Source organism: Prinia subflava, chromosome Z (genome assembly GCF_021018805.1).
Source record: "Prinia subflava isolate CZ2003 ecotype Zambia chromosome Z, Cam_Psub_1.2, whole genome shotgun sequence".
Classification (NCBI taxonomy): Eukaryota; Metazoa; Chordata; class Aves; order Passeriformes; family Cisticolidae; genus Prinia; species Prinia subflava.
In genome coordinates, this window is record NC_086283.1 from 37,709,973 (window position 1) to 37,724,426 (window position 14,454).

Genomic DNA, 14,454 nt, shown 5'->3' on the forward strand with positions numbered 1-14,454 from the left:
GACTGTGACCGTGAATATAAACTCTTAGAGGATTTCCAGAGCCTTTTTCTTTTGTCTGAGCTTTAGCTCTAAGTATCTGCAGATGGCATCATGATACCATATCTCTTGGAGCCGTGGCAACTTGGCACTTGATGAAACTCACAGGCAAATTGACTCCCTCTGCTGGAGGAAAGGGAAATATTCTGCAATAGGGAGTTGTGTGAGTAGCTAACTCCTCACAGGAAATCCGGGTGATCAGGTAATGATCTACTGTTGTTTTATGGTAGTAGTCCTTCCTCACCATTTATTTGTGCATAATATATATTCTAAAGATTTGGTATCCTACTACTCCAGGTAAGGATTTCTTGACTCTCGGGTTCTGAAGGGCCTCATACATGTTACTTTATGTAACACCTGAGGACATCTGATATCTATCTACCTATCTATCTATCTATCTAATCTTAAAAATGTCTGCATATATACATGTTCAATGTATACAACTCACAAAGTCATTGAAATCTTTATATAGATTACAATCTCTTCTACTAAAGATCTCTGATTAGCTCCAACTCTGATTCTTCTTCGATATTGCAGACTCAAAAATAGAAACTTAGAGTAACAGAAATTGGCCCTCACTGGTGATAAAATCATCATAAAATCCTCATTGATTGTAAAATGTATTGCTTTGCTATAAAAGCATTCAATTTATGTTAGTCCACTCTGAAATTGTCTTTTATTTAAATAAAATTCCAAAATATTTCTACTTATGATTAAACTGAAATTGCTTCTGAAAGAAGCTGCATGAATTGTGCTCTGACTTGATGGGAATTACTGAAATCAGCTAGGAAATAACTAAATAAGTCAGTTTGAAACCTAATAAAATATCCTCTGGAGAGAAGGGTTAGGTCTTAATAATGCAATGATAACAAAGAAAATGTAATTCTGGCATAATTGTCCAAATCTGAAATCCAAGTAGTACAGCAACAATTCTACCAAGACTGTAGTTTATAGTTTTTTCATAAATATTTAATTTTTTAAAAAAGAAGATAGTTGCACTATTGCTTCTTGAATACATGAATATTTGTATTTCTGCTCAGGTTGAATAACACAATTTTCAAATATTTAAACAGAGTAAGTATAATTCTTCATCTTGCATTTCCATCAAAGTCAGTGGTAGGATCAACTTGGCCTGGCAGTTTGGTAGTTATTTCAGTGATGAATGATGATGCTAAGTGCATCGTAGCAGTATATAAGAAGCTTTAGGACAGGATAAATCAGAAAACATTAATTTTTCGTTTGACAAAAATAGGATGACATAGTTTCCCCTACACCTTCTTTTTTTTTTTTTTTTTTTTTCCCTATTTAACCACCACTAGATTTTTATTTTGCTTTGCGGGCTATAAGAATGGAATGCCATTTGTACACAGTAATTGCTATGAGCAGACTGTGAATGTTCAAATATTCCAGAGAAGCGGCTACTGCATATAGGCAAAGCAGCTCAACAGTGTACTCACAAAAAGTATAAACAGAGAATTTAGCATACGTTCATATCATTTGTAATACTCAGCATGTACTGTGGAAATGGCCCCTGAAATTTAAGGTGGACAAGATGCATCAAGCAGAGTATACACAAACAAGCCATTTATAAAGTGCTTATTCATTCATTCTGTGTGGGAATTCTCAGGCAAAGCATGGTAGCCATAACAATGGTCTCTATTAAAATTGTAATCTAGGTTTATAGCTCTGAAAAGAAAAATTTTATTGACTATTACAATAGTGTTGAGACACTGAATTATTTTACTCATATTACTTTATTTTTTTCAAATACTCAAAAATTCACCTAAATTTACTCCGAAACTGAAAATCTCAGCCCAGCAATTTTTCCCTTTGTGCATTTATGGTACTGTTGCATGAACTTATGCTTGCAAGGAATAAAAAATGTTTTACAAATATCTAAGCTTTTATGTATTTCCAATGAGCTCCACCAAACACATGGTGAAACATCCACTTTTGAATGCATTACAAGTACTCCATTAATGCTGGCAGCCCTGGACTCACCAAGAATGAAATGAAAGCTGAATGTTGTGAATCACCATTCCCCATCACTGACAGAGAAATGAAGTATTGTGAGCAACTACAAAGCATGCACAGCCTTGGAAGAGTAAGTTCCTGAGCAATGTGCTGAAAAGATTTGACTGCCATCTACAGACATAACTAGTGCACTGGTAGCAATTTTAAAAGAATGCCAGAACTATAAACATAATAAACATCCGATACAGATATTAGACAAAAACTAGTAATTTAGGTATGTATAAAATAGTAGAGCTACTGTGAAAAGCTTCCCATTTGGTTGTGGGTTTTGCTTTGTTTTGGTGGGGGTTTTGTTTGTTTATTTGTTTCTTCCCTTGTAAAAATATAAACACAAAGAGAAACACCAGCTTCCTTCATTCCCTAGAGTGGCTTGAGAGCTAATAGTTACAAACCCAGTGTCTAGTACTGCCTAAAGATTAGTAGATAGAAATGGAAAATACTAACATTTTCCTCGTATTTAAACTATAAATTATTAAGTGCTGATTGATTTTCACGTGTTCTCAGTTAAAACTGTCCTAAATAGCTTCTGTGATACAGAGTCATTAGTTAGCAAACCCATGAAATTTTCAATTACACTGTGAATTTCTAATCATATGTACAGTGACCAAACATCTGTATGTGGGTACAGCTGCACATACATCTATATAGAGATTTCAGTTAAATTTTGGCTACCTAATCAGGATAGTTCACAACAGGCCTCAACACATAATAATTTTCTTTCAGCTGTTCAGAACAGCTAGCACAGTAGTTCAGTTGCCCCTTGTCAAACAACCTCTTTTCACTCTGACTTAAAACCACTTTCCTTTATCTGACAGCTGCTGCCAAACTGTCTTTACTTCCTCTCCAAATTAGCTCACTAGCTAAGCAGTTACCCTGCCAAAATCCTCTTTCAAAAATTTTGTTCTAAACTTTCAAAATCATTGCATGGCAAAAGGAAAAGAGACCAGGAGAGGACATGTATTTCAAGAATTAAGGATGAATGACAAAATTCCTTAGAACCATACAAATTGTACTTCTGTAATTAAAATTATTACATTTACACACCACATGGAACTGTTCTCAAGAATTATTCTTCAGAGATCAGAATTACATATAAAAGTTAATATGCAGTGTATTTAAACAAACAACAAAAAAGATCACAGACAGAAAGGCCTGTGGGTCCAAACAGAAGATAACTTTCAAAATTCTTCAGAAGTAAGAATTGAGCACAGCATTCCACACATGGGACTGTCTTCTCACATTGCTATATCATCCATAAGTTTTCATTAAATATTCTCAGACAGTGTGTAATTTCACTTGAACTCCCAACTCATATGTATATGTAGATTAATTGGATATGAATACTGGATTAATTTTAAGTGTCATATGTTGAAACTTTACATTTTCCAAAAATATTTACACTGAAGAAGGTCTCTTCAGAAATAGCCATGAAAGTAAAGAAAAGGAAAGCAAACATGTACTTACTCTACATTTTGAGACTTCAGCCTTTTTTCTTACCTGAGTACCCAAACAAGCAACCATCATATGAGTGAGAAGTTTAGCTGCAAACATGGCACACCTGGTGCAGAAAAGGTGGGAGATGATCGCCAAAGTGAAACCTACACAGAAATGACAATGAAAATGAAAAAAAAGATAGGAATATTTAAGCTTAGGCTAATAAACTGTTCTATGTTGTGCAGCAGATGCTTCTTGAGGGTGCAGATTACCTAAAAATAATCAACCAAACAAACCTTACAGGGAGAGTATGTTCTTTTGGTTCAATGGGATCACTCATGAGTTTATTTCAAGTATTAACATCTATTTAATGTTTCCATAGGCTTGGGAGCTAAAATAATTTCATAAAGTAAGCAAGCAGTTTTTAAAAGTGGGTTTTTTTTGGTGTCACTTTCTGCATGATATGCATGATTATCACAATAGTTATATACAAAGCAAAAGTAACTGTTCAGTGTTCATAGCAGTGAATACAAAAATGTTTCTAGGAACAGTTACATTAGAAATGCCTCCTGTTAGGTAGCACTATTTTAGCAGATAGCTACAACCTTCTAAATGCCATTTCATCAGTGTTGAGCACAGAAATTTGTTATAGAAGTAGTCAGGAGGAATGACACCACTTTTCATTTCACTAACTAATTGTAAATATGAATAGAACAAAAATGGGAAAGGACCCTTTCCTACCAGTAAGTAGTTCCTGGGAAAAGGACTCTAGGAAAGTTAAGCCACCAGGGAAAACACTGCTAAATCTCAGAGTTAACTGGAGTTAATTGTGCACTTTCACATCCCAGTCAGGGCAAGAATTTGGGTAATTAAGGCAGATTTTTTATGCTGGTCTTGAGATTGACTATTTGTTCAGCTACCAATATTTTTAAGAGGTGAGTGAAATAAATAATTATTAAAAGTATTATTTCTAAGTAATTCAAAATTACTTAGTGATATTTATACAACCATCTACATAGTCTCTCTTTCTTCTTGTTTCATATTTTTCACACCTAGGAAATGTCAAGATAAATAAATAATATCCTTATCACTCTTAAAAATAAAGCAATTTGTTACTTAAAAGATTCATTTAAATCTAGTAGTCTAGATCATCAGAAAAGTAAATATTTTCAACCAGCCAAAAAAGCTGAAAGGCATTGGAAAGCATTAGCCTCCAGTTCAACGTAATCCCTTAACCAAGCTAAACAATTTTTATATTTAAAACACATTCTTATGACTTATGACATATGACTACAGTAAGTGACTAGTTCTGAACAATGATCTGCATCTTTGATTCCAATTCAGCAAAGTGTTTTCTTAGCTTTTGCATAATTTTTTTCTTCAGTTTCTAAAGCATTTTGCATTTTACAGATTTTTTATCCACTTGTTTTTTTCTGTACTCCAGCAATTGTACTGTAAAACCTGTATATTGTTATGTGCTAAAATTTCTCTTTTTATTATCAAATATAACCATTAATTTATGTGGGGCAGGTAAAAGGTTTTAAGATGTTTTTCCTGTTTCTTTGTCTTCATTTTCTTTGGCTGACATTTAAAAAAAATTAAGGAGCCTAGATTTAATCTGTTAGGACAGTTTGATTAGAAGGGATAAATAAGTGATTTAGCTGCTTGCATGATTTTTGTTACTCATATAGTGAGGACCCAATATAGACATCATAAACCTCAGAAGGAGCACCCCCCGACTCCCATTTAAGGGGGTTAAAGTTAATAAAAAATCCATTTAGCATGTTTTCTTAATAAGCCCATTACTCTTAGAGCCTGTAAATGCAAGAGTCCATTTCCAACCTAAATATCTCTATGGTTCTAATAAAAATTTACTTTAATTTGTGATCGCTGCAACATAATAGTAAACCAGTTGCAATCAGTAAGACTCCTTCAGAAGCTAAATTGAGTTTATAACTTAGATCCCCTGCTTCCTGCTGGCATTTTGGGACTTACGTTGTTTGGGCTGCTATTGAAGAGAGTCATGTTCCTTACATGTTAAACTCTTATGTTTTTTTCCCAAGATCTTGGGCAGCAGTTGTTCAGCAGAGTGTAAAGGAATCTATCTCCCTTGAGTTATCACTTCTGAGTGTAAATTCTGCCAAAATTGCCAATTTGACAAAGAGGATGACTGTACAGCTGCTAGCAACACAGACAAATTTAGGATTTCTAAGTTTCTTCCCCCAAATGAATAACATTTTACCTCTTTTAAATAAAGCATCTTCAGGGAATAGCCAATCAGGCAAGCAAGGGGTGTGCCAGGACCATGTGTAAGAGACTTAAATGGCTCTAGGTGTTGACCCAGACCAGGCAAACAGGGGTGTGGCATGGCAAGGAGGGCATGGCACAGCCATTAGCACAGGAGGGGTGCAGCTTCTCTCCTGGCTCCTGGTGGTGGGTTGTATGTTAGATGGGTGTGTTTTGTTTGGGTTTTGGGGGGTTTTTTCCCACCAACTTGACTTGATCTAGCAATGGTTTACAAATCCATTGCTGCTGCGGCCAGCAAAAGTGTGTTCAGCCAAACAGAACCCCGCAAGAAGGGCACAGCTATCCAGACCCCTGCCTGCAGGGAGTGTCTGAGCCTGGGGGCAGTACCAGGGGACAGTGCAAAAGGTACCTGTGTGTGATGTGAGCAGGTGAGTTATCTGCTCTGTCAGGTGGCAGAGTTTGAGCAAGTAGTGGAAAGGGTAAGGAGTATTAGGGAGAGCAAAAGAGAAATTGACTCGTGGAGTCATAGCCTTGCAACAGTGAGAGAAGCTTGGCAGAAGTCAGAAGAGCCCTGTCTGTCTTACCATCAGGCAGAAGGAGATCTAGCAGATGGGGGCGATGGAAATGGGTACCTACTCGGAGATTAGGAGAGTAGCAAAATTCCGTGGTGACCTCCACCACCTTCCCAGGTGCCCTTACAGAATAGGTATAAGGCCCTGGGTCCAGAGGCTCAGGCAGATGATGGTAAACAAAAAAATCCATCTGAAGAATCTCCCAGGTGTGCTGTGTCTGTCAGACAGATCATAGCCTCAGGAAATAAAGAATAAAAGAGGGGTAGTTGTAGTAGGTCACTCCCTTCTGAGGGGAACTGAGGGCCCTGTATGTCAAGCAGACCCACTCCACAGGGAAGTCAGCAGCCTTGCTGGGGCCCAGGAATATCAGCAGGAGACTCCCTGAACTAATTGAGCCCTCTGATTATTACCCACTGCTGCTTGTCCAGGTTGGCAGTGATGAGGTTGACAAGAAGGATGCCAAGGTCATTTAAAAGGATATCAGGGCTCTGGACTGACTGGTTGGTTGGGCAGGAGTACAAGTGTGGTTCTGCTCAGCTCCTTCAGGAGCAGGGATTAATGACAAAAGGAATAGAAAAACCCACATTCATTATCAATGAATGGCTTAAGAGCTGGTGCCATCTGAGGAATTTTGGTTTTTCTACCATGGGCAATTTTTACAGCACCAGGCCTGCTTGAGTCAGATGGGCTCCATTTGTCTAACAAGGGCAAAAGAGCCCATGAGGTGGCAGGGCTGATTGAGAGGGCTTCAAACTAGGTTTGAAGGGGGAAGGGGATGAAACCAGGCACTCCAGAGATGAGCCCAGGGGTTAAATCAGCAGACAGGGGTGAAGTGTACATACACTGATGCACGCAGTGTGTGTAACAAATGAGGAGCTGGAAGCCATGGAACGTGCAGGAAAGTGGTGACACAGTGACAATCACAGAAACACAGTGGGATGATTCACAGGACTGGAGCAGTGCAGTGCAGTGCAGTGCAGTGGATGGCTACAAGCTCTTCTCAAGAGACAGGAGAGGGCGAAGAGATGGAGGTGTCACTCTGTATGTTAGGGAGGCTCTGGACACTGTGGAACTTGAGATTAACACAATCAAGTGCCATAGGTAAGAATCAGGGAAAGGCCAACAAGGCTGACATCCTGGTGGAAGTCTCTGATAGAACACCCAACCAGGATGAAGAGATTATTGTATAAGCAGCTGGAGGATGTTTCAAGATTGCCAGCCCTTGTTCTTGTAGGAGATTTAACCTGCCAGATATCTGCTGGGAACTCAACACAGTGGAAAAGAGGCAGTCTAGCAGATTCTTGGAGTCTATGGAGAGCTTCTTGTCACAGCTGGTGAGTGAGCCTGCCAGGGTGAGGCTCTGCTAGACCTGCTGTTTGCAAACAGAGAGGAGCTGGTGGGAGACGTGGTGGTCAGAGGCCGTCTGGGGCACAGTGACCATGAAATAATATAGTTCTCAAAATCCAGTGAAACAAGGATATTGAAAGTTCAATAAACTTCTACATTAGACTTCCAGAGGGTGAAATTCAAGATGCTGTTTTGGAGAGTACCTTGGGAAACAGCCCTCAAAAGCAAAGGGATCCAGGAAAGTGGACATACTTCAAGAAAGAAATCTTGAAGGCACAGGAGCAGGCTGTCCCTATGTGACAAAATATGAGACAAGGTTTGGAATGGGCTGCCCAGAGAGGTGGTGAAGTCAGCACCCTTGGAGGTGTTTAAGGGAAGACAGTATGTGGCACTCAGTGCCAAGGTCTAGTTGGCAAGGTGGTGTCAGGTCGTAGGTTGGACTCAATGACCTCAAAAATTTTTCCAACATAGTTGATTCTGCGATATTTTTATGCTTGACATTTTTTTTGCAGTGACAAAATTTGTCAGTGTGCAAATACCAGACAAGGTGGCATCTTTAATAATATGAAGTTAATTAACATTCATTTAGTATTCCACTAAATAAAAAGATTGTCATCAGCTACCAATAATGTTAATAATCAATCAGTTTTACTGGTCATCAGTTGTTATTAATGAGAAAACTGTCTTAAATGAACTGACCTGAAATGCAGATGAATCCAGAAGAAAAAAAAGCCTCGTTGTATGAAGACAAGTTATCTGTTTGGGCATAAACTGCATAAATGGACATATGAGAACAGGAGCACTCCACATAATCTGATGTCTCATCCACCACTTTGCAGAACCCGCTATCAGACAGCCAGCTGCAAAACAACAGTTTCACAAAATTGGAAATGGACTTTAATTCACATGGTAAGCAGGCTTAAAAATTTTTGTTGTATTCCTGGAATACCAACTTCCCTAAACTATTGCAGAGCTGTTTTCTGTAGTCTTTCATGTGCAGTGCTCAGAATAGCACATTTACATGAGACTAAAATGTTGTTAATAGCTTTTGTATGTGTTGTTTTTTTTTAATCTTTGTAAATATATTAAAATTAACCTTTCTTTCACTAGAGAATTTTTGTGGTCATGTTTTTAAAATTTCTGCTAGGTTTCTAGGTCTGTCTGATTTTTCAAGTACTTTGTTACTTAACTTTGCTCAACACCTTACCCTGTTATGAAGAACTTTTTATACTGCTCTTTTTTGGTTTGAAACTAAAATTCAGGGGGATTTGTGGGTTTTTTTGGTTTTGGTTGTTTGGGTTTTTTTCCCTTTGTTTTTGTTTTTGGTTTCTTTTTCATTATTGCTGAAGTGGTTTGGAAAAAGGATAAGGCTTTTTCCTAAGCCATTTCTATGGGGAATTGTGCATAGATAAAAGGAGAGCATACAGCTAAATTGTGGTGCATCGCCTCCTGAAGAGAAATAGTTTGTATTAACAGCAGGCTGATACAATCTAGTACATCTAATGGAATTGAATCTAAACCAACTACACTTCAACAGGATACAGAACATAAGTATCTCCAAGTCATTAACAATTTCATTGATGCAGTTCTGGGGTTTATAGCCTGTCACTGTAACCTAATGCTTTTAGATTACACTATCTAAATGTTATTTTGATGAAAACAGGCAGAAGTCTGAGAAATATCTAGAATATTTCATTTTATTACAGGAAAAGTTTTACGTACTGGTAAAATAGCCAGAAAAAATGAGGAAAAAAGACATGAAAGGGATCAATTTTATACTTGTAGATGATTTAACTGAAGTTATCACATTTTACACAAATACACGGATTCAGGTAGAAAATGGAAAACTAAACACAATAATAACCTTTCAGCAGCTTGATTCCAGAGGAGACATAGAGACTTCTGTGGAACAATCCGACTTCCTTCAGCATAAATACGGTAAATAACTTCATTGTTCTCTTTCAAAGGTTCTGAACTACAACCCTTCAAGCTCATTGAAAAAGCCTGAAACAACATGTACAGTGTAAAGATATATTTAATATTAAGATTCAACACAGTGTTCATTTTAATCAGAGACAACCATAAAAATGTTCACATTATTTTAAATACATTTAAATACATTTAAATATCTAGATTAAAGCAAATAAATCTAGAGCAATATCTAGATTAAAACAAATTCTTAGGGGGAAAAAAGCATTATCTTCAAACCTTGTTCTTCAGGGCAAGTTCTTTATCTCTAGTAAGGAACCACTGCTGACTGCTGTATTCTGTGAACTGTACAGATTCACAGTTCTCTTCTTGGGGAGATGATAATTTTACAGAGACCTCTAGTAGATGTTCAGGTACTTGAATGGAATCCCCATCCTTTCCGTTAAATCTGTGTCCATTGATTTGCTGAGGAAACCAGTTGTGAGCCGTTATTGCAATATATGGGCAGCTGTCAAGGATATTTTTTCCTCTGTGGAAATGGAAAAACAATAGGACTGGTAAGTGGGACCAAGCTTAACTATTAATCACATAATGACTCTAAAAGGTATTTGTGATTTGTTAGTACTTTATTAATTCATCATTTTTAAGCTTATGATATTTAATTGGCACATTGTTTCAGTTTCTGTGGGGGAAAAAAAAAAAAAAAAAAAAGGCTGAATTTCATACATATTTCAGCTTCTCAATTTCCTCTCTAGGATTTGCTCCTTATGACCTGCAACTAAAACCTATCCATAGTGAACTAGGCTATCAAAACACTCATCTTTACAACCTGATGTAGAACTGAGTCTAAAAACCAGGGAAGGCATTAGAATGAATTATGGGGGTGATGTTGCTTTATTTTTTTTCCCCAACATATGATGCAAAAAAACCCTGGGAATAAAGAATTGTAACTTTTAAGTTCTAAACACTGAACACACATTCCACCATCAGCTGTTTAATAGATCCTCAATGGGAGAAACACAGTGTTTGAAACCATCTGTCTCATAAAAAAGAATAACCTCTTTCTTCAGTCACCTATTTCCCCTGCCCATTAGGCTGATGAGGATATTATGCCCTTGGAGACAAAACTAGAAATTTGAAACTACCAGTAGCTTTAAAATTTTAAAGTAATGTTCAAGTGACCAAAATAAAGAACGTAAAAATTATAAAACGCCAGTAGAAATTTTGGGTTGCCAACTTTCATCTAAGGCTTAGAACACAGCTCTACAATTACAATTACATATTATTTTCTTGGTGAGAATAATGAATACTTTTCCAGGCAATATTTGAGCTAAAGCTGGGCCAATACACACCAGATCTCCTGACTCATATTCCCACATCTACCCCATACCAAAGTAACAGTTATGTGTGACATTCAGTCTTACAAAGCACTTTATATTGGCACTATGACCAGTGCTTTGTAAGATCACGACACTGTAACAACACATTCATATATGAGTAACATAGTAGATAGGAGACAAATCTCTTTTCTGAAAATGTAATTCAGATCTTCTGCATTGGTAAGTTTTCATGTATTTACAAAACATATTATGAATTCAAGCTTACTAACCTTTCTCCTGGTGATCCACACTTCATCTCAGTCAACAGAGAAAAAGCAAACTTCTCAGTCACCTCAGCAAGCAGGCTATATCCTTGTGTGTCCTCGCGTTTTGGGCTAGCCAGACCACAGAGTATCTCATAGAAAAGACTTCTAGTTTTATCACTGAGTAACAGTTCTTCACCTACACCTGTAACCTAATGAGAGGAGAAGAAATCAAACAACTTTTTACACAAAGGAACCTGCTTGTAATATTTCCTCATGATTTAGTGTCATCTTTGCTGTGATTCCAATATTCATTCTGAAAGTTTGAAAAAAAAAAATTTTCTCAACTCCAGATTACTGCTTCTAAGACAGTCTGTCAAAAGTAGCTTACTAGGGGATTTGATTATTAAAGAAAGGATGTGGCATTTTTCGTTCTTTCACAAACCAAAGATTGTTGACTTCAGAGAATTTGTAAAATTATTTTCTCTGGTTTTTGTGTGGCAACAATCAAAAATTAATGGGGGTTGTTATAATACATGGTATTTAGAAACTTTCCAGTTTCTGTGCATTATTCCAAGAGTCCAGAAGAGATAGAATACCATAAAATTAGTCTATAATTTTCACAGAACTTAGTGCAATGCTTAAGCACTCAGCTACGCTGGCAACCCAATTCCTTAAGCTACTGGAGGAAAAAAGACTGATGCTTGGTTAAGACTACAGCAGACTCCAGCTGACCCAGGTAGGATTTGCTTATGTGTTGGTTGCAGTCTGCTGTCAGATATGAGCAGGGGTTGTGCCAGGCCTAAATGCAATAAAGGTGTGACCTAAGAGTCAAGAAAACATAATAAGTGCTATGATACTACAGCACGAAAGGGAAAATTGCATAGTAGAAAACCTAGAATTACAGGTATGTATGCAAAGTAATACTGGTTGTTCATTTTGACCTATTTGACTTCTCATTTCTTGCCGCCATCCTAATTAGTGGCAGACTAAGCCTTCCTTGATTGTGGACTTCACAATTTCCACTTTGACAATCTGTGCTTCTGAGTCACTGCTGTGGATGTTATCTGCCTTGTTTTTAATATATATATATTATATATGTGTGGGTGTGTGTGTGTGTGTACACCTTGTTGTGTTATTATACATTCACTAATGTTATTAGTCATTTAAGAAAGGAGGTGTTTACCTTATCTATTATATGCACCACAGCAGTAAGTTGCTCTTCTGTAGTTTCTGTAGCCACTTTGACATTCAGACTTTGAAGGATTCTGTGTAAAACGGTATCATCAAGAGGCTGATGCAGTTGATCAATCAGTCCCCAAACTGGCAAGGAGTCCAAATCTGAGACAATGGTGATGTTAGAAATGCCATACACATCATCTACCCTTGCACCGCCTGTGGGATTGGAAAGTACAACCTGGAAACGTTTGGGAAATGGGTTTAAAGATCCTGTCTTTGGAGTCAAAGTCACATCCAGGAATGCATTTCTCTGTCCATGTTCAAAAGTCAATAAACCTTCAGATCTGGCAAAATCTTGTCCTGCCACAGCTGGAGATATGAAGGTCCGTCCAATAGGCTCAGGTTTTTGTAGCTCCTTAAAAAAAACCAAAAGAGTTTAAGGTAGCATAATTGTTCAAAATCACCTGCGGTAGAACACACTTTAAAAACAAAATGTGTAAAAGAGAAGTCCTCTTTCACTCAGCTATGATTGATGAAACAATTAAATTTAAAATAATTATCTCCCTGAATTAGTAACCCATCAAACCTAAGAGAAGAAATATATATATATATATATATATATATATATATATATATATATTTTTTTTTTTTTTTTTTCAGAAAAGGGTCCGACCCTTTCTTTTCCAGAAAAAAAAAGCCACAAAACTTTTCTGTGTGAATAAATGCTACAGAAATGTTAGCACATGTGTGAATTCCAGAAGGCTTGATGTGAGACTATGACTGCAGCACCAAGTCCCTCACTCCACGATAGAGAAAAGCATTACAAATACATAGAAAACTAAATAAAAGCAAAGCAAAGGTTTTGGAAATCCAAATTAATATCAATTCATGGTATTTTCAGTCCCAGAATACATACTTAAAAGATTAATAATCCATTTAATACAAAGGCAAAGCAAACTCTATAGAATACACAGGCAAGGCAGATAGATAAATTTATCTAGTAATGCTACATGGCCTTATTTCCTTGTGAAGCAACATTATTTTTAGCTTCCATGAGGTTTGCTCTTACTGTTTCATTCTTCAAAGTCTTGTTCTTTTTGTCACTTGACATAACCTTGACATTGTATCTGGTAATATAATAAACTTTCCTTAAGAAGAAACTATCTTTCTGAGCTATTATTCAACTGTATTATTTTTCAAAAGTATATGTTAATTTAATAAGTGTAGCTTGTATACTGACTCCTAAGTAAAGGTCTCCTAGTGAATAAAATGAGGATTTTTATTTGTGAAATACTAGGCCCCTTTTGAAAATATTTAGCTTTTATCAGTAGAGCTTATTTATGGAATGAATCAGACATTTTCTGAGTTCACTGGAGAACCTGGTAAGTCAATGCAGCCTGTAACTGTTCAAAATTGCACTAGACATGATCACACCACCTGTGAAAATTCCAGAGGGAACTTTTCTTTTGTTTATCCTTTCCCACTGAGAACTAGGAAATGGAAATAAGCAGTAATAAAAGTAGTAGTGACAAGAACAATGTCTAAGAAACCTTTGTAGGAATGAGATAAACATCAGTTTCCTACTGCCTTCCTGTCTGCTGTGGCCTCTTATTTTAATGCTACTACCAATACTGTAGTACTTGGCCATGCATCCTCAAAACCTTAAAATGTCCAAAGAAGGTTGGTTATAAAAATTACGAATGGATAAGAGATTGCCCATTATATTTTAGCTTAAATATACACTGGGCAGTAGAAATTCCTTTTCCATTTAAGAGCTAAATTATAGTGAATTCTTAGGTTGAATAAATGTGAAAATTTGTTACTACACAATCTAATTGAAACACTGGACAACTACTATATAATAAATGCATCACATAAACCTATGTGGTAAAACCAGATATGTATTCAATATAACAATAGAATGCAGAACCTTTAAGGTTTTTTACCATAAAGGTTAAGTATATAATAACTCACCCCCAAAACAATGATTTTAGGCATAAAATCACAAGTATTCAAAGTAGATCAGGCCAAGTACTATTCCAATGTGATGGTAAACTTGAAAGGATATCTCTTGTAGCCTGTGCCCTAATGCTG

At 36.7% G+C, this 14,454-nt stretch overlaps 1 protein-coding gene across 1 annotated transcript in view; it reads right to left on the minus strand.

Annotated features, from left to right (window-relative positions):
• The window catches only part of ADGRV1 (adhesion G protein-coupled receptor V1), a 264,541-nt gene that overhangs the window by 135,052 nt on the left and 115,035 nt on the right, over positions 1-14,454 (minus strand). Inside the window, exons 78-83 of the mRNA XM_063423040.1 lie at positions 12,368-12,775; positions 11,209-11,393; positions 9,879-10,128; positions 9,535-9,674; positions 8,370-8,530; positions 3,568-3,668 (exon numbers count right to left, since the gene is read on the minus strand). Of these exons, the coding sequence (XP_063279110.1) occupies positions 3,568-3,668; positions 8,370-8,530; positions 9,535-9,674; positions 9,879-10,128; positions 11,209-11,393; positions 12,368-12,775 (1,245 nt within the window). The remainder of the gene's footprint in view (positions 1-3,567; positions 3,669-8,369; positions 8,531-9,534; positions 9,675-9,878; positions 10,129-11,208; positions 11,394-12,367; positions 12,776-14,454) is intronic.